Source organism: Cheilinus undulatus, linkage group 16, assembly GCF_018320785.1.
Source record: "Cheilinus undulatus linkage group 16, ASM1832078v1, whole genome shotgun sequence".
Classification (NCBI taxonomy): domain Eukaryota; kingdom Metazoa; phylum Chordata; class Actinopteri; order Labriformes; family Labridae; genus Cheilinus; species Cheilinus undulatus.
Genome location: NC_054880.1, coordinates 331,228 through 353,503, shown reverse-complemented (window position 1 = coordinate 353,503; position 22,276 = coordinate 331,228). Strand labels below are relative to the sequence as shown.

Here is a 22,276-nt window from a genome sequence, read left to right as displayed (position 1 = left end):
ACCTTGTACTGAGAATGCTTATCAGCAGCCACAGAAATGACACTAAAGAACATGTGATGAGAATACTTCATATCACCCACAGCAAAAGAAACACTAAAGAACATGTTCTGAGAAAAGCTTAGAAGCAACCACAATAAGAACAACAATAAGGAACATTTGAGAATGCTTAGTAGCACTCACAGCAACAACAACATTGGACAATATGTGCTTAGAATGCTGAACAGTAAAAACAGCAACAACACTGGAGAACATGGGCTGAGAATGCTTAGCAGCACTCACAACAAAAACAATGCAAAATGTACTGAGAACGCGTCGCAGCGCTCTAAGCAACAACAACAATAGGGAACATGCTGAGAATGTTTAGCAGCATTCACAGCAACAACAACACTGGAAAACATGCTGAGAATGCCTCACAGCACTCACAGCAACAACAACAATAAAGAACATGTGCTGAGAATGCTTAGCAGCACTCACAGCAACAACACTGAATAACATGTACTGAGAATGTTTAGCAGCACTCACAACAAAAACAATGCAAAACGTGCTGAGAATACTTGGCAGCACTCACAGCAACAACAACACTGGAGAACATGTGCTGAGAATGCTTAGCAGTTAAAACAGCAACAACATTAAGAACATATGCTTAGAATGCTTCACAGCACTCACAGCAACAACAACACTGGATAACATGTACTGAGAATGTTTAGCAGCACTCACAACAAAAACAATTTAAAACATGCTGAGAATACTTCACAGCACTTACAGCAACAACAACACAGGAAAAAATGTGCTGAGAATGCTTAGCAGCACTCACAGCAACAACAACACAAGAGAACATGTGCTGAGAATGCTTAGCAGCACTCACAGCAACAACAATAAAGAACATGTGCTGAAAATGATTAGCAGTACTCACAGCAACAACATTAAGAACATCAGCTGAGAATGCTTAGCAACACTCACAACTCACAACAACACAATAACGTGCTGAGAACTCTTAGTTGCACTCACACCAACAATATAGAACATGTACTGAGAATGCTTAGCAGTCCTTACAGTAACAACAATGAAGAACATTTGCTGAGAATGCTTGGCAGTCTTCACAGCAACAGCAATGAAGAATGTGCTGAGAATGCAACATTACATGCATTTTATCATATCTGTGTGCCAATCATGGCTTTTGCCTTGGAAGTAATCATTTTTATAATCTCCACAAGATGACCATTTTGACCTTATTCGGCATATGGAGAAAAAACAGGCCAACCATAAAAACAAAACAAAAGAAAACAACAACAAAAAAAACCACAAAAAATCAATGTTGCTGCTAAAAATGACATATCCCAGGCTGTAATAAGTCAACACAAAAGTACTTTGCTAGTAGCATACTCAAACTTTTTTTTTTTTCATCTAAACACATGGTGGCATCACAACAGTAAACTAGCATTCAAAGGGTTAAAATCTTTAATAATGAGTTAAATATTTGATACCAATTATTAGGTCAGTTGTAGGCTAAAAACAGCTCAATAAATAAATTATTAATGTATGATATTTTTATATCTACTGTATAAGAAGTGCACTTTTTGCACTTGGCAGCTTGAGTATCAATCAAAAAAGAAAAAAAGACTGATGCAGGTTTAAATTTTTTTATTGATCAAATGTTTCTCAAGTCACTGTGACTCCTCCCTCACCTGTCTGACTGGACAGGTGAGCTCACCTAAACCTTAAACATGAATACAACATACAGTGATAAACAAGGTAAATCAGAGTTTAATATTGATAGTCTCCATGGTAACAGGGGTCATAATAAACTTCTCCAAAAATAGTCTTCTCTCTGTAGATACATTTAAAACAAAGACAACCAATCAGCATGCAGCACAGACAACAGCCCGGTCACATGGGACTGTGACATCACAGCTGCTGGTTACAGTCGTAACCTCAGAAACACGGGCTAAAATTAAAGAGTAGAAGAAGAAACGTGTTAAAAATGAAGAGAAGAGGAAACACGGGCTAAAATTAAACAGTAGAAGAAGAAACACTGGTTAAAATTAAACAGTAGAAGAAGAAACACGGGTTAAATATAAAGAGTAGAAGAAACACGGGCTAAAATTAAAGAGTAAAAGAGGAAACAGGTTAAAATTAAACAGGAGAAGTAAAATGTTTTGGACTCTCTCCTAAACCACATTCTGTCATTGTGAGTCCACATGGAGAACGTAGAACGTTCTAACAGATGTCAGAGCTGAAACCACCTCAGAGTTCTAACAACTCTGACACCGACTCCTGAGCAGACCTTTGGGGGCAATAAAAGGGATACTTCAACATTTTGGCAAAGTCGCCCATTGCCATAATCCCTATAGTCTTAGTAATAGGTTCGTTACCTTTAGTCGTCAGTGCAAATTATTTTTAGATCGGCGCTGCCGAGTTCGGACCTGCTGTGCCAACTCAATGTAAGCAGACGGTATTCTGGCTTTCCCTCATCCAACTCATCAAATACACAATCCAACAACTCCAAAATGCTCTGGTGGACAAGTCGTGACCCGCACATTCACCACGCTATGAAATAATCCTGGAACATTACAAGACGGAGATGTTTTAAAGCTAAATGCAAAGCCGGAACTACACTCCAGACATGGCTGCTGCACTGTGTCACTCCACCCAGTGGTTCACTCAAGAAATAATTCCGAGTATTTGCTTCATGTGTCGTAATGTTACATAATTATACGTTATTATTTCATAGCGTGGTGAATGTAAAGGTCACAACTTGTCCACGAGAGTGTTTTGGAGTTGTTGGATTGTGTATTTGATGAGTTTGATGAGGGAAAGCTGGAAATACATTAAGTTGGCACAGCAGGTCCGAACTCTATCGATCTAAAAGTAGTTTGCACCGACAACTGAAGGTAACGAACCTATTACTAAGACTATAGGGATTATGGCAATGGGCGAATTTGCCAAAATGTTTTAGTATCCCTTTAAGGATCAAGGATCAGACCAGAACCCTCCACGATCTAAAGTCCAGTTCAGACCAGAACCCTCCATGATCTAAAGTCCAGTTCAGAACAAAGCTTCATGAAGTGATAAGATGGTTTTAGAACATCGCTGGACAGAGTCCCATGGATCTGGACCAAGCTGGTAGAGCTGGATCAGACGGTCTAATGTCTGCAGAGATTTGTGAGGTTACAGGTAGATAAATGTGAAAAAGGGGAAAATCAGTCTGGTCTGAAAAGGCGGATTAAAGTCACATCATCACCATCCATCCATCCATCATCCATCCATCCATCCATGCATCATCCATCCATCCATCATCCATCCATCCATCATCCATCATCCATCCATCCATAATCCATCCATCATCCATCCATCCATCATCCATCATCCATCCATCTATAATCCATCCATCATCCATAAATTCATCATCCATCCATCATCCATCAATCATCCATCCATCCATCATCCATCATCATCCATCATCCATCATCCATCCATACATACATCCATCACCCATCTATCTATAATCCATCCATCATCTATCTATCTATAATCCATCCATCATCCATCTATAATCTATCCATCATCCATAAATTCATCATCCATCCATCATCCATCAATCATCCATCCATCCATCATCCATCATCATCCATCATCCAAAATCCATCCATCATCCATCCATACATACATCCATCATCCATCTATAATCCATCCATCATCCATCTATCTATAATCCATCCATCATCCATCTATCTATCATCCATCCATCATCCATCCATCAATCCATCATCCATCATCATCCATCATCAATCATCCACCCATCATCCACCCATCATACATCATACATCCATCATCCATCCATCATCCATCCATCATCCATACATCCATCATCTATCATCCATCCATCCATCCATCCATCATTCATCCATCCATCCATCATCTATCATCCATCCATCCATCCATCATTCATCCATCCATCCATCATCTATCATCCATCCATCCATCCATCATTCATCCATCCATCCATCATCTATCATCCATCCATCCTTCCATGGTTTGAAAAGGCTGAATAAAGTCGTATCATTCATGTTAGAAATAACTACATCTACAACTACATTATCATCTCTTCATGATAATCACCGTCATCACCACCGCAGTCTGGAGGTGAAATTTAACGGCACATATAAAAACTACAAAGTTTTTCTGGAACAGTCTTGTTCTAACTCAGATATCTGCAGACAATTGCTAGATTCCCATGGACAGATTTACCTCCTACAGACTTCACTTATCAAGATTATCAAGCATGGGACCGTGCATCCTCGCTAGAACCTCATCAAAACAACATCTCTGAGAAATCTCTTTATCATTCATCCACCATCCATCCATCATCCATTCATCCATCAATCATCCATCCATGTAGAGCAGACTGGTGAGGGTTAGGGTGAGTTCTGCTGGTCTGGTTGTTAATCCTCTGATTGAACTTGGAGATAGGAACCAGCAGAGGGAGACAAACAGCAGTCAGAACTACTCAGGAGTTTAACTCTGGAGGGGACAGGCATGAGGTCTGGGACAGAGACCAGGAGAGAACAGTAGAAGAAGAAACAAAGGTTAAAGAAACAGTAGAAGAAGAACCCATGAAAGGACGCCATCCTTATCATTTGTATAATAATAATAAATCTGATTGACAGCTGTCAATCAGCTGATCAACGGCTGATCCATCCACATAGTCTGGCTGTCCAGTTGCGATGGGGAGGGATATATTCCACACAGGATGATGTCAGAGGTCAGAGTCTGAGTGGGTGTGGCTAAGTAGGGCGGCAGCTGGGTCATTGGTGGGCGAGTCTAAGAAAGGCCCCGCCTCCAGCTCCAGCAGAGAGGGAAGGTCTGCCCCGCCCTCCCCTGAGCTGATTTGTGGAGAGGTGTACTGCACCAGCTGCTTCCCTGGACCAATCAGAGAGAGGCAAGTTACCATGACAGCAGGTCAATGGAGCATGGTCAAGTATCCATTCGTGAATAAGAGCGTGTTACCTTTGTGGTTGCCATGGCTAATGACATCACTTCCTTTAGGGGCGTCGCCAGACAGCAGCTGACAAGAAGCAGTGACACCACAGTCAGATGATGACATCATCAACAAACGCAACAGTGGTATTTTTACCAAGGTTTAAACAGTTTTCTATTTTGTATGTATTTAGTTTTTTGGTTAGGTTTAGTTTGTATTTAGAAAAAGCCTTGGTTTTAGTTTCGTCCATCTTAGATTTAGTTTTTACTGTTAAACAGAGAATACAGTTTCAGTTTCTCTTCTATTCTAACACCTAGTTTTATTTAGTTCCAGTTAACCTAAATGTTAGTTTTAGTATGAACTAACTTTAATGACCAGGATTTTCAAATTAAAAGACCAAAGCTTTATTATTAAACAAGCAGAATTTCATAATACTAGCAAGTGAACTCACATCCTCCAAAGAGTCCAGGTCCAGATCCCCGGATGGACAGGGGGAACCAAAGAACTGAAAACAGAGGAACAAGGGAGAAAGAAAAGAAGCATGAAAACAGGTATGACAACAGGTACAAAACTGGTGTGAAACTGGTATCAAACTGGTGTGAAACTGGTATCAAACTGGTGTGAAACTGGTATCAAACTGGTGTGAAACTGGTATCAAACTGGTGTGAAACTGGTGTGAAACTGGTATCAAACTGGTGTGAAACTGGTGTGAAACTGGTATCAAACTGGTGTGAAACTGGTATCAAACTGGTGTGAAACTGGTGTGAAACTGGTATCAAACTGGTGTGAAACTGGTATCAAACTGGTGTGAAACTGGTGTGAAACTGGTATCAAACTGGTGTGAAACTGGTATCAAACTGGTGTGAAACTGGTGTGAAACTGGTGTGAAACTGGTATCAAAGTGTTATGAAACAGGTATGAAATAAGTATGAACAGGAAATGAAACATGGATTTAACATGTACTCCACACGTATAGAGGATGAATGAAACACGGTCAAATCATTGATGAAATGTATGACGATTTCAGGAGAAAATGTCTGAAGAAAAGCAACATAATAACCCTGTATGCTGACATGAATGAAACACTTATGACAAATATCTGTAACATGCTATCATAATCCCTCTTTTAACATGCAAGTAACACGCTAACAGAAGGTTTCATGGTGACCACTGGGCTCGATCTGAGTGTTCTTGACTCCAGAGTTCTGTTCAGTGGATCAGTGTGAATGCAGGTGTACAGGCAGGTACTGGTCCTGAGTCTGACTGATGCGGTGGTCTCTGCTATGTGGAAACGACCGTGCTCGAGTACAGGTCAGTCATCAGTGAGTAGCGCTGTAAGACCTTCGGTCAGCTGGAGCCTGTTATAAATGTGCTGTAATAATAATGGTGACCTGATGAATACTTACACCCTTAGGGAACATCTGGATGTGTCTGTAGAATTATTCTGTATTGTTTTAGTCCACATGGATCTTTAGTGATGATGAGACAGGCCTGAGCTGAGTGGATGTGATGTTTTTTGACGTGAAGGACTGCTGTACTCACCGATGACTACCCCATACCACAGTCCAGCAGACTGGCAGACAGAGGCATGGCGGCTGAGCGCGGTATGCTCGTATCGAACGAGGCAGACTTGGCCCAGCCTGACCACTACGACAGATCAACATGGAGGTAGGTCATGTGACAGACATACCTCCATCAGCGGCGAGGTGTCAAAGCTGAAGCTCTGCGTGTTCAGGATGTTCTGCAGGTTCTCCAGACTGCTGTCAATGGTGTCCACGTGATCCGACAGCTGAGACCTGATGGACACAGACGGAGAGAACAGAGTCTCAGACCGGGACAACCAGACAAGATTTCAGCCCGCCAATGAGGGCAGCTGACCATTTCTGCTTCTGCTTATTGGAATCTGAATCTAATACCTTAATCCATCATATCTTATTAACCGTGAAGCTCAGCCATGGTGGCGCCTTCACTGGAAGAGACGGCCCTGACAGAGGCATGAGGTTGTTCTTCTCCAAGACCACCGACTGTTAGGAACACGTTTATCTAACACTGCCGGTTTAGGGTTGTTTTAGTTGGTTTTATTGTGCCTCTGTGATATTGGCTGCTACCTCAGCCTAGGGGTGGGCAATATGGTCAAAAAACGTAACACAATTTTTTCATGGCTAGATCACAATCTCAACTTTGTCATGATTTTTTCATTCAGTTTTTAAGACAAATTTGTCAGTTAGGGACAAGAAAAACAGTCTTTTCCCTATTTAATTGTTTTAAATGCATAAATACTGTGTCAAAAAGTCCGGTTTTTTTACCTTCTGCACCAACCTTTTGGCCAATGCATTAAATTGAAAAAATAATATTATATTTTAAAATTTCATAGTTGTAACCATCAAGTAAGGGAGTCTGGAGGTCTTCTCCCACAATATATTCAAGTTCCACTCTTTTATTTTCCTGCGTTCTGATCGATTTCATAAAACCAATTTCTGCATTTTCTGCACCACTTTAAAATGATTATTTTTATGTTCTCTATTGTGTTTGTAATTCTACTTTAGGGTTTATTAGGCTTATTTTAACACCTCGATTTTCATTATAGACACAGACTATAAATAGAATTTTACAGCTGAAGCTTTAAAGGAGTATCCTGATCATATGCATTTTTATACTGCAATTACTTCAGTCTTGTTTACAGACTGCCAAAGTAAAAATATATTCATATATTCCAGAATACGATGAATTTTTGAGACATGTAGTTATGCAGTAGTGACTGTAACTTATCTTAATGTATACTTGATTTTAATTTTAAAAAGGATGGTGGAAACATTAATTTACAGTGGTGAGTTAGGCTGCAGCAGTCTACCCGTCACTCTCGTACCTGCTGCTGCTCACAGTGGAGGAAAGAGGAGGAGGAGATGCAGGCTTAGATGCTGCAGCAACACCAAGTCAGCTAAAGAAATCAGTGGTTCTACTGTTTAAAACATCAGACATCGCCGACATCGCCGACTCCTTCTGTAAAAAGACGCTGATGTTATAAAGTTCCCCTCATGATTCCGTTATCCTGACATTTACCTGCCAGGTGGAGAGGCTTGTAAATAACTGAGGAAAACAATGGAAAGCAGAACAATGGCAGCTGTAACTGTTACAACAACAGTTGGCTATCTGCCCTTGCCAAACTTTGCTCCACTGACCCGGTATGGTTCATCTCTCTGAACCTCGGCAGTCCATTTAGGATGCTGTCTTTTGAGCTCCTCAAAAAAAAATTCATAAACTTTGTTCATATTGTGCAAATCAATGTTTTTGCACACTGATGGTTCATAAAACCAAGACACAGCTCCATATAAGACAGTCAGAAATATTCTTAAGGACTAAATCTTTAGTTTCACTTTCATATGCAGTGTGAATCACCGGGAGAGGGAGCAAAGAGCTAGAAGTAAAAGAGATGACTGGACAATAAAACAGCTTCAACAGATCACCAACACATTCTATTTTTTCATGATATCAGATCATCCTATCGCACACCCCTACCTCAGCCATATTTCTCCTGTTAAAGACGTCCTGCTTAAATTGAGGTAAACAAATAAATGATGACCCACGCATAAGCAGAGGGTTCACTGAAATGTTAATTCACCAATGGTGGAGCAACATCACATGTCAAAAACGGAGCGTTTCATACGATCACCTCTCTAAGAGCTGGCTCATTTCCTGAAGGACAGGAGTCTGGACCTGGACCACGTGGGGCGGATGTTTACAGGTGAACTAACACACTTACCTGTCAATACAGGCCACAGTCTGACATTTGTGCTTGGCTTTGGTCGGGCAGGGGATGGAGGTCGGATTGGGGATGGATGCTGAGGTGGGGATGGAGGAAGGTGACTGGCCGGCTGCTGTTGGTGAAAGTGGCCCAGTGGACGCAGGGCTCATCAGAATGATGGGACTGACTAAAGACAAAAGAGAACCAGAGAAATACTGGGTTAATGATGGACAGGCAACTGAAGAAGAAGAAGAAGACCAAAACTCCTCTGCAGCTACTGGAATCTCTGACTACCACAGAAGAAGACCAATACTCCACTCAGCTCTGACTACCACAGAAGAAGACCGACGCTCCACTCAGCTCTGACTACTTCAGTGATTTGTATTTAATTGTGGCATTTATCAGCAGGATTTAGGGAGGCGGAGCTCTCACTGCAGTGTTACCTGATGTCGGGGCGGAGCTGTTGGATGTCGGCTGTGTCTCATGTTCCAGCAGGATGGAGTTGATAAAAGTGGTTGGGGAGAGTGGTGTGTCTGCATGTGAAGCTCCACCCTCAAGAACAGCAACAGCTTCCACATCAGGGCTGGCTGGTTCCTGTTTGATAACTGACTGCATCTCTCTGAAGGGGAAGCAGCGACATGATTGGTTGGTTGTGCTCGGTAGCTAGTCAACACCCTACCCCTCCGTTCTAACATGATTTAGGACACCCCCACCCCTCCGTTCTAACATGATTTAGGACACCCCCACCCCTCCGTTCTAACATGATTTAGGACAACCTCAACCCTCCGTTCTAACATGATTTAGGACACCCCCACCCCTCCGTTCTAACATGATTTAGGACACCCCCACCCCTCCGTTCTAACATGATTTAGGACACCCCCACCCCTCCGTTCTAACATGATTTAGGACAACCTCAACCCTCCGTTCTAACATGATTTAGGACACCCCCACCCCTCCGTTCTAACAGGAATAAGGACAACCCCAACACACCGTTCTAACAACATTTAGGACAACCCCACCCTCCGTTCTAACATGATTTAGGACACCTCACCCTCCGTTCTAACATGAATTTAGGACAACCTCAACCCTCCGTTCTAACATGATTTAGGACAACCCCACCCCTCCGTTCTAACACGAATCAGGACACCCCCACCCCTCCGTTCTAACACGAATCAGGACAACCCCACCCCTCCGTTCTAACACGAATCAGGACACCCCCACCCCTCCGTTCTAACACGAATAAGGACACCCCCACCCCTCCGTTCTAACACGAATCAGGACACCCCCACCCCTCCGTTCTAACACGAATCAGGACACCCCCACCCCTCCGTTCTAACACGAATAAGGACAACCCCACCCCTCCGTTCTAACACGAATCAGGACACCCCCACCCCTCCGTTCTAACACGAATCAGGACACCCCCACCGCTCCGTTCTAACACGAATCAGGACACCCCCACCCCTCCGTTCTAACAAGAATCAGGACCCCCCCACCCCTCCGTTCTAACACGAATCAGGACACCCCCACCCCTCCGTTCTAACACGAATCAGGACAACCCCACCCCTCCGTTCTAACACGATTTAGGACACCCCCACCCCTCCGTTCTAACACGATTTAGGACACCCCCACCCCTCCGTTCTAACACGATTTAGGACAACCCCACCCCTCCCTTCTAACACGATTTAGGACAACCCCACCCCTCCGTTCTAACACGATTTAGGACAACCCCACCTCTCCGTTCTAACACGATTTAGGACAACCTCACCCCTCCGTTCTAACACGATTTAGGACAACCCCACCCCTCCGTTCTAACACGATTTAGGACAACCCCACCCCTCCGTTCTAACACGATTTAGGACAACCCCACCCCTCCGTTCTAACACGATTTAGGACAACCCCACCCCTCCGTTCTAACACGATTTAGGACAACCCCACCCCTCCGTTCTAACACGATTTAGGACAACCCCACCCCTCCGTTCTAACATGATTTAGGACAACCCCACCCCTCCGTTCTAACACGATTTAGGACAACCCCACCCCTCCGTTCTAACACGAATCAGGACACCCCCACCCCTCCGTTCTAACACGATTTAGGACAACCCCACCCCTCCGTTCTAACACGAATCAGGACCCCCACCCTCCTTTCTAACACGAATCAGACACCCCACCCTCCGTTCTAACACGAATCAGGACACCCCCACCCTCCGTTCTAACACGAATCAGGACACCCCCACCCCTCCGTTCTAACACGAATCAGGACACCCCCACCCCTCCGTTCTAACACGAATCAGGACACCCCCACCCCGCCGTTCTAACACGAATCAGGACACCCCCACCCCTCCGTTCTAACACGAATCAGGACACCCCCACGCCTCCGTTCTAACATGAATCAGGACACCCCCACCCCTCCGTTCTAACACGAATCAGGACACCCCCACCCCCATCAGTGAGGGTGAACAGCATGACTGTAGCGCCATGCTGTAGCTGACAGAGATGTTTTGGAACTCTGCTACTTTTGTTAGAACTTTGTTCTGCAGCTGATCACACATCTTACCCTTCTTCTGTCCAATCACTGTCTGCATCCTGTGCAGTGGGCGTGACTACGTCTGTGATGTCAGAGATGATTGGTCCGGAGGTTACCGGGGAGTCAGCTGAGAACAACGTGGCTGTTGCCTGATAAACACATTATTATTTGTGAACATCTGTAAGTAAAGAAACAAACATGCACTTTTCTACTGCCAGCATACCTGCATGTGCTCCAATGGGAATGGCCGGCTGTATTTAGGCATGGAGTGGGCGGAGCTAGAGTCATTCAGCATCAGAGGCCTGCAGACAGAAAGCACACACACTATTACCTTCAAATGAAAAAGCTGCCTTGTAAACATTACCTTGTTTCACAAATCTTCCCGCTTCCTTTTCTTGCTTGTCCTTGGTTTTATGGAGCCACCACAAAATTTTCTACTGAAGTCTCCCTGGTATATAAGCCCCTCACTCCATTTTCTTCAAATCTAGGATTTGCAGGACAATAGGCTGGCAAAAGTGCTACAGGACACTGCCAACTCTTAGATAAAAAAATCAGTATAAAAATGTGTCTTATACACCAGATTTTACTGTTCAGTGTTTTACCTGTGAGAGAAACACAGGGTTTAGTTCCTATGGGGTACCATGAGATTTTAGCTTGATCTAAGGTGTGCCTGAAATCACTAGTTCTGAGAATATATGAGGACGCAGGAGACAGAATGTCAGGATGTTAACTTACAACTTCCGCTTAAGTCCCATAATCCTGTTGGACTGGACCAGAGACACCAGGAACTGGATCAACTAGAGAGACAGAGAGAAGGTAGAAGTCAGGGTTAAGTACTCATGTTGTCATTCTGATAAACTCTGGATGAATAAGTGATCGTTAATTAAACACGATTTATGTCAATAATTTAAAATTAATGTACGGCTAATGAATTACCTTGTTGACGACTTTCTGCTGCTGAGCATGTTTCTGTCTCAAACTGGCGACTTCTCTCCACAAAGCCTCGTTCTCACTGACACAGACAGAAGAATGAGGACTGATATTAGACTCTATCAGACCAGTACCAGGGTAGAACTGATCCACTTTAGTGTAATACTTGATGAAGAAATTGTGCTATAAATGTGGTAAATGATTAATCTGACTTATGTTTAGTAGCCCTATCTACCTACTCGTACCTCTGACCTGATCCTTATCAAAGAACTTTTGAGACCCTCAAACAGCCAGGCCACACCAAGCCTCTTTTGCTGGCCTCCCTACTGTGACCCCTTTTGATCTTTGCACCTAGCCCTCCAGGCCCTTACGACACCCAGGTGTCGCTTCTTTTTCCTTTAGATGAACCCTCTTCAAGCTGGTCAGAACGCCCCCCCCCCCCTTTTTATGTCACTGTTTCTTTGTTTACCCTTTTGTTCTTTATCTTGTTTAAACATCCTGTTACCATGTATAAGAACCCTTGCTTTACTTTGCTCTGTGTTGGCTCACTGATGCAGCCCTGTGCTGCAGCCCTGTGCTGCATCAGTCAGTTCACCAGGATGCTCAGGCATTCTTTAATAAACCTCACCTCACCCACAGCAAATAAATTGGACTTTTGAGTTTTTCTTCAACATACTTCAACAGAAAGTATCGGACAGCCTACTCCTCTAGGATCCTCAGACTCTATCAGACCAGTACCATGGTAGGACTGATCCACCTACTGTCTCATGGCGATGATCCTGGAGTCGATGGTTTCCTGTTTTCCTTTCATCACCTGCACATCATTCAGGATCTTGTTTACGTCATCTGCAGATACCTTCATCTCCTCCTGACGTACAGATGAAACCTGGACCAATCACAGCACAGATCACGTTACCATGGACCCCAGAGCTACTACACAAGATCAGATATAGGAGTGTACAGCTGACTATCTCTGTTCTAATCCACTCATGGGGGGTGTTGACCATGATCGACTAACTCTCACAGAGCACTGTTACTATGAATGGATGGGTGGATGGATGCATGGATGATGCGTGGATGCATGTTGGATGGATGGATGGATGGATGCTTGTTGGATGGATGGATGGATGGATGCATGGATGGATGGATGGATGGATGGGTGGATGGATGCATGGATGATGCGTGGATGCATGTTGGATGGATGGATGGATGCTTGTTGGATGGATGGATGGATGGATGCATGGATGGATGGATGGATGGATGGGTGGATGGATGCATGGATGATGCGTGGATGCATGTTGGATGGATGGATGGATGCTTGTTGGATGGATGGATGGATGGATGCATGGATGGATGGATGGATGGATGGATGGATGGATGGATGCATGGATGGATGGATGGATGGATGGATGGATGCATGGATGGATGGATGGATGCATGTTGGATGGATGGATGGATGGATGCATGGATGCATGTTGGATGGATGGATGGATGGATGGATGCATGCATGGATGGATGGATGGATGCATGTTGGATGGATGGATGGATGCATGCATGGATGGATGGATGGATGCATGGATGGATGGATGGATGGATGCATGGATGCATGTTGGATGGTTGGATGGATGGATGGATGGATGCATGGATGGATGGACGGATGCATGGATGCATGTTGGATGGATGGATGCATGGATGGATGCATTGATGGATGGATGGATGGATGTTGGATAAATGGATGCATGGATGGATGCACTGATGGATGGATTGATGGATGGATGGATGGATGGATGGATGGATGGATGCATGGATGCATGGATGGATGCACTGATGGATGGATGCATAGATGCATGGATGGCTGGACAGATGCGTGGATTGATGGATAAATGGATGGCTGGATGGATGGATGCATGGTGGATGGATGGATGCATGGATGGCTGGACAGATCCGTGGATTGATGGATGCATGGATGGCTGGATGGATGGATGCATGGTGGATGGATGATGGATGGATGCATAGTTGATGGATGGATGCAGGGATGGATGCATGGATGGATGATGGATGGATGGATGCATAGATGCATGGATGGCTGGACAGATCCGTGGATTGATGGATGCATGGATGGCTGGATGGATGGATGCATGGTGGATGAATGCATGGATGGATGATGGATGGATGGATGGATGCATTGATGGATGAATGCATGGATGGATGATGGATGGATGCATAGTTGATGGATGGATGCAGGGATGGATGCATGGATGGATGATGGATGGATGGATGGATGGATGCTGAATGTTGTTGGTGAGTTCATGAGGAAAAATAACAGCCTGTGATTGGCCACATCACAGTCAAACTCTCAGGTGTGTGAAGTTCAGGTGGGCACATACCGTGGTCACTTTACGTTTAATGTTCTCCAGCAGATGTTCTTGTCCTCTGATGAAGAACGGATGTTGGAACTCTGTGTCGTCTCTCTCAGGTTTCACCAACCCACCCTGCTCGATGTGAACGACCTTACGGAAACCGTCTGTGACACAAAACACATCAGACTTGATGTCAAAGGGAAACAGAGTCTAGGAAAACTTTATTTCTGCAGCAGAGTTCAGACACAGGACAGAGCTAGTGCTCCACAATCAGTCCTTTGGTCAATCCTTACCAACGAAGCACCAAAATACATGATCTCAGGACTACTCACAGACAAAAAGCAGGTCTAGACCATACAGTTACAGTTGAATAACAATAATAATAATAATATTAATAATAATAACAATAATAATAATAATGATGATAATAATAACAGTTATAGTAGTAGTAGTAACAATAACTATAACAATAATAATAATAATAATATTAATAATAACAATAATAATGATGACGATGATAATAATAATAATAGTAGTAGTAGTAGTAACAATAACTATAACAATAATAATAATAATAATATTAATAAAAATATAACAGTAATGCATGATGAAAGAATGAATTACAAAAGAATGAATTGTAATGAATGAATAAACACTCACACATGTTGAGCTGTCTGATGAAGCTGGCCATATTGTTATGCTTGAAGAACTTTGGAAGAACCTCTTTGGAGAACCGAGCCTGATCGAAGACGTGGAAGCTGGTCCCACTCTGAAACACAGACATGAACCATCAGAGCCATGAGGATCAGGTGTGTATTTACTGTGTCCAGGTGGACAGCAGGGGTTTTAGGGATACGAAGGCCTGGGAAAGGCCCCTCTACTTATGAGCTAATGAAATCATAGCTAGTGAACAGGATGTTTACAATCATCAGGTACCAAAGAGCAGATAATGTAACCTCAGGTTTAAGCAGGATACACACTTAAGGACAAAATTATTGGCCCCCTATGGGATGGTTCCTGGTACTACAGACACAAACATGGTCTCATTTCAAAGTCCAGCCTCTAGTGAAAATTCTAGTCATGTTTGTGCAGTTTCCATTTGTTTCAACAGTTTCTTTTAGTTTCCTGAACTTCATTTGTGTTGTTTTTCTATGCCATTGAAAATAAATCTGCTCCTCTTGGTGTCAAACTCTAGTTCGTTTGTAAGTTTTCCTTTGAAAGGGAACTATATGGATGTCTGGGTGATTGGAGGGGAAAGAAAGAATTCCATGATGTAGTGACCACCTATAATGGCATATCAGTAAAAAAAAGTTTGATACCAGAGATTTTTCAAATGGCAGATAGTGCCAAATCGGGCCCAAATGGCACAAGAGGGGATTTCACCTGGATATTCTTTCCTAAAATCTCTCCTATTTTGTCCTGATAACCTTCTAGTGGCATAAAAGTTGGAAGAGGTAATGTCAAAAATAGGGCTGGGCAATTAATCACAAATTAGATCAAATCACAATATGACCTGGTAGTTTTGAAATGTGTCAAAATACCAATTCGATACCATTTTTTTGCAGCAGAGACTTCATGCTCACACATCGTGCATACATACAAGTGCCTTTTTTCGAAATAGTTTACGAAAATCCAGCTTTTTCTGATCCTGTTCATGAGTTTAATCAAAATGAGAAAAGCATTGAATAAATTATTATCCTTAAGTATAGCAATCAATGTCAAACTTGCTATATTAGCCAAAATCCCAGTTAGTTTTTTTTTTTAATCTTTCATCCCTAGTCTAATTTATCTAATATTGTATCGGTAACAAAATATAACAATTTATTGCTCATGTTTATTGAGTAATACATAAGATGAGGAAACTAAATATAATTGCATATTTTCTCAAATCATTCAGCCCCGGTCAAAATGTGGTGCTTTGGCCTACTGGAGATTTTTGGACTTCAACTGCATTATTTCTATGAAATATATATGATAAAATTGCAAAAAAATATTGGGCCAAAATCAAAATTTTCATTTGTCAGCTTGATTCTATTTGATCCAGTGGCATGTAAACACATATTTACACTTCTGAACAAATTTCACAAGTGTCCTCTCCATTATTGTAGCTTCAAATAGAACTTGTAGTTACACAGTTATAGACTACTACTTAAAGATGGGCTGTTCATTAAGAGCAGTAGCCTCTAAAAAGAGAATAGGTCTAACAGGTTAAGCTTATAAAACATTCCATCCTTGCCTGCAAGGATAAGTGTAAAACATTCCATCCTTGCCTGTAAAGATAAGTGTAAAACATTCCATCCTTGCCTGCAAGGATAAGTGTAAAACATTCCATCCTTGCCTGTAAAGGTAAGTGTAAAACATTCCATCCTTGCCTGTAAAGATAAGTGTAAAACATTCCATCCTTGCCTGCAAGGATAAGTGTAAAACATTCCATCCTTGCCTGTAAAGATAAGTGTAAAACATTCCATCCTTGCCTGTAAAGATGAGTGTAAAACATTCCATCCTTGCCTGTAAAGATGAGTGTAAAACATTCCATCCTTGCCTGTAAAGATGGGTGTAAAACATTCCATCCTTGCCTGTAAAGATGAGTGTAAAACATTCCATCCTTGCCTGTAAAGATGAGTGTAAAACATTCCATCCTTGCCTGTAAAGATGAGTGTAAAACATTCCATCCTTGCCTGTAAAGATGGGTGTAAAACATTCCATCCTTGCCTGTAAAGATGAGTGTAAAACATTCCATCCTTGCCTGTAAAGATGAGTGTAAAACATTCCATCCTTGCCTGTAAAGATGATTATTAAACATTCCATCCTTGCCTGTAAAGATGAGTGTAAAACATTCCATCCTTGCCTGTAAAGATGAGTGTAAAACATTCCATCCTTGCCTGTAAAGATGATTATTAAACATTCCATCCTTGCCTGTAAAGATGAGTGTAAAACATTCCATCCTTGCCTGTAAAGATGAGTGTAAAACATTCCATCCTTGCCTGTAAAGATGATTATTAAACATTCCATCCTTGCCTGTAAAGATGAGTGTAAAACATTCCATCCTTGCCTGTAAAGATGAGTGTAAAACATTCCATCCTTGCCTGTAAAGATGATTATTAAACATTCCATCCTTGCCTGTAAAGATGAGTGTAAAACATTCCATCCTTGCCTGTAAAGATGAGTGTAAAACATTCCATCCTTGCCTGTAAAGATGATTATTAAACATTCCATCCTTGCCTGTAAAGATGATTATTAAACATTCCATCCTTGCCTGTAAAGATGATTATTAAACATTCCATCCTTGCCTGTAAAGATGAGTGTAAAACATTCCATCCTTGCCTGTAAAGATGATTATTAAACATTCCATCCTTGCCTGTAAAGAGGAGTGTAAAACATTCCATCCTTGCCTGTAAAGATGAGTGTAAAACATTCCATCCTTGCCTGTAAAGATGATTATTAAACATTCCATCCTTGCCTGTAAAGATGAGTGTAAAACATTCTAACATGACCCTTCATCTCTCTTACTGCCATTAAGCGTTTTTGCAGTGTCCGCCCCCCACGTCGTTTGTTTTGATTGGGAGTAGCAGTTAGCTCCCTGTTAGCCTGTTAGCTCCCTGTTAGCCTGTTAGCTCCCTGTTAGCTCCCTGTTAACACTACTACACTACACTAGACTAGACTATGCTAAAATAAGCTAAGCTAGCACAGGATCCATACCGGGCTCCAGCAGATCAGCGGGTCTGTATCCGGGTCCTCCACCAGGGTCCACAGTTTGGTCAGGAAGGCAGGAACGTTCCCACTGATCCCCGCTCCCCCTCCTCCAGCGGGATACTCCATCCCAGGTCCAAACACACCCCGGATTATTCTCACCCACGGAGCTAATCTGAGCTAATGATGCTAACAGTTAGCCTGCTGCTGAGACGGGGAGATGAGGGCCCTGTGAGGGGGGAACACAGAGACCAGACTGGTTCTAACCTCCAAGGGTCTCCATGCTCTCTGTGTTCTGGTAGAAGGTTCTCTAAAATCTCTCTACACTCCGGAGAACCCCACGGACCAACTACAACAACAACTGCGCAAGGAACCGACTGTCGCACGGTGAAAACGTCATCTGTGGCGTACTGTGAACGTCTGATGACGTGGGGACGTCGCACTGTCGTCTGTGGTCTCGTCACCAACAGAGACGTTGATAAAATAACATGAAGACTGGAATACTTCACTAAAATGTGTTTAACCTCGGAATCATGAATGTAAACGAAGCCCGACAGCTTCCTGTTGCTGTTGTTTCCCTTCAGGGATTAATAAAGTTTGTCTTTCTTTAAACTTTCTAACCCTCATCAGTAAACTCTGGTAGCCTGAAAATGATTTACCAACCTCTCACCCTCAAACTTGTACATCTGGAACAATGGCAAACTTCTTAAAATCCTTATTTTACCGGAAATATTCTGGCAGGGATTATGTTAGTCAAACATGTTGATGCTGCATGGTGAAGACAGTTCCCGCTTACACCTGGAGAGGGCGCTGTTGTCTTTGATGCTGAACGCCCCTGTACCAACGCTGTACCCAGAGGCTCAGTAGTTCTGCTGATCCTATGATTAAACATGTTTTTTCCATTTTTATACCGAGATGAACTGGCGTTAGGTCTGGCTGCTTTCTGAGCAGTTCTGTCTGATGTGGAAGGTGAAACATATATTTTTAATATAACATGAAGTATACCCGACTATTAAAACACAGGAAAGATTCAACACTGGCACTGAACACTAGAGGATGAAATAATCCACATTTGTTTGTTCAGTTTTCAAAAATATTCTGGATTGATGTCCAACATTCTGTCAGGACTGGAGAAGAGTTTAGTTTCCAGGTAGAGAACATTTTAATTTTCCTTAGAAACAAGGACTTTTCTGTTTTGGGTCAACTGAGTTTAATGATGAGAATTTACATACAGCGGAAAACAAACCACAGTTAGAAAATTCCATTATAGAAATGCACAAATATAGCTGTACAATCAGAGATGTTAAAATAAGAAAACACCTAAAACTGACAGTAATTTAGACGATTCCATATAGGATCACATTAAATATGTTTGTTCAACATATCCAGTATGTAAAAGACCCCTGACATGGTACTCTCATGCTGTGTTGTAACATATGTGTCATCAAAATAAAATAAAATTAAAAAGTTGATCAAATGAAATCAGGTGTCTGTAATAATAGATTAAGAAATTATTCATCCGTTTTCATGCTGTCCAAATTTGTTTGATGTTTTAAAATCTCTGGATCTAGGGTACAATTATCTATATTTAAAATTATTATAACTATAATAATAAAAATGATCATTATTCTAGTCTGGAGAAACACAAAGAATCACTGTCACTGATGATAATACTGAGTTAACTCCAGCATTCATGTATTATTTATTTGTAATTATAATAATAATTATTATTATTATTATTAATATTATAATTATTATTATCATTATTATTATTATCATTATTACTACCGTCACTGATGATAATACTGAGTTAACTCCAGCATTCATATTAACGTTAACTGACCGGCCTGGCTGGGTCAGGATGACCACTAGATGGCGTCTCGGAATGTGATTTTGACTCCTTACTGCGCATGCTCCAAAGTGTCGTGATGGAGGAGAGCAGTGAAAACACGAGGCAGATGAAGAGAGGAGAGATGAAGAAAGTTCAGGAAAGACAGGAGAAACAGAAGAAGAGGAGTAAAGAGGAGGAAGAGGAGGTAAGACTTTCACATAATATACACGATAAACAACTACACAACTACACAACCACTACACAACAACTACACAACCACCGGGACAGGCTACTAGCATGCTAACAACATGGAGAGAGAGTGAGGGGGGTTTAACCTGGAGACGAGGCAGTCACGATAAATAACTACACAACTACACAACCACTACACAACCACTACACAACCACTACACAACAACTACACAACCACTACACAACAACTACACAACATCTACACAACAATTACACAATTACTACACAACAACTACACAACCACTACACAACCACTACACAACACCTACAAAACACCTACACAACCACTACACAACCACTACACAACAATTACACAATCACTACACAACAACTACACAACCACTACACAACCACTACACAACAATTACACAATCACTACACAACAACTACACAACCACTACACAACACCTACACAACCACTACACAACACCTACAAAACACCTACACAACCACTACACAACCACTACACAACACCTACAAAACACCTACACAACCACTACACAACACCTACACAACCACTACACAACCACTACACAACACCTACAAAACACCTACACAACCACTACACAACCACTACACAACCACTACACAACACCTACAAAACACCTACACAACCACTACACAGCCACTACACAACACCTACACAACCACTACACAGCCACTACACCACCACTACACCACCACTACACAACAACTACACAATCACTACACAACAACTACACAACCACCGGGACAGGCTACTAGCATGCTTACAACATGGAGAGAGAGTGAGGGGGGTTTAACCTGGAGACGAGGCAGTCACGATAAATAACTACACCACTACACAACCACTACACAACACCTACACAACCACTACACAACACCTACACAACAATTACACAATCACTACACAACAACTACACAACCACTACACAACCACTACACAACACCTACACAACCACTACACAACACCTACAAAACACCTACACAACCACTACACAACCACTACACAACAACTACACAACACCTACACAACAATTACACAATTACTACACAACAACTACACAACCACTACACAACCACTACACAACACCTACAAAACACCTACACAACAACTACACAACAACTACACAACAACTACACAACCACTACACAACACCTACAAAACACCTACACAACAACTACACAACCACTACACAACAACTACACAACCACTACACAACAACTACACAACATCTACACAACAATTACACAATTACTACACAACAACTACACAACCACTACACAACCACTACACAACACCTACAAAACACCTACACAACCACTACACAACCACTACACAACAATTACACAATCACTACACAACAACTACACAACCACTACACAACCACTACACAACCACTACACAACAATTACACAATCACTACACAACCACTACACAACCACTACACAACAATTACACAACCACTACACAACCACTACACAACCACTACACAACAATTACACAACACCTACACAACCACTACACAACCACTACACAACACCTACAAAACACCTACACAACCACTACACAACCACTACACAACCACTACACAACAATTACACAATCACTACACAACCACTACACAACCACTACACAACAACTACACAACAATTACACAACACCTACACAACCACTACACAACCACTACACAACCACTACACAACAACTACACAACCACTACACAACACCTACACAACCACTACACAACACCTACACAACAACTACACAACAACTACACAACACCTACAAAACACCTACACAACCACTACACAACCACTACACAACCACTACACAACCACTACACAACCACTACACAACACCTACACAACCACTACACAACCACTACACAACCACTACACAACACCTACACAACCACTACACAACAACTACACAACACCTACACAACAATTACACAATTACTACACAACAACTACACAACCACTACACAAC

The 22,276-nt window shown here is 42.2% G+C and overlaps 2 protein-coding genes across 2 annotated transcripts in view; one reads left to right on the top strand and one right to left on the bottom strand.

Moving 5' to 3' along the window:
- Positions 1-4,442: 4,442 nt before the first annotated feature.
- hsf1 (heat shock transcription factor 1) lies at positions 4,443-18,623 on the bottom strand. Its single transcript, XM_041809033.1, has 14 exons — positions 18,234-18,623; positions 15,195-15,303; positions 14,562-14,698; positions 12,936-13,060; positions 12,181-12,256; positions 11,980-12,041; positions 11,468-11,546; positions 11,275-11,393; positions 9,164-9,339; positions 8,739-8,907; positions 6,669-6,774; positions 5,430-5,483; positions 5,008-5,065; positions 4,443-4,920 (listed from the first exon to the last, which is right to left on the bottom strand). The coding sequence occupies exons 1-14, from the start codon at positions 18,351-18,353 to the stop codon at positions 4,757-4,759; spliced, it is 1,554 nt and encodes a 517-aa protein (XP_041664967.1). The 5' UTR covers positions 18,354-18,623; the 3' UTR covers positions 4,443-4,756.
- Positions 18,624-20,136: 1,513 nt separating this feature from the next.
- bop1 (BOP1 ribosomal biogenesis factor) overlaps positions 20,137-22,276 on the top strand; it is a 28,932-nt gene continuing 26,792 nt past the window's right edge. Inside the window, exon 1 of the mRNA XM_041809287.1 lies at positions 20,137-20,260. Coding sequence (XP_041665221.1) covers positions 20,153-20,260 — 108 coding nt within the window. The 5' untranslated portion in view covers positions 20,137-20,152. The remainder of the gene's footprint in view (positions 20,261-22,276) is intronic.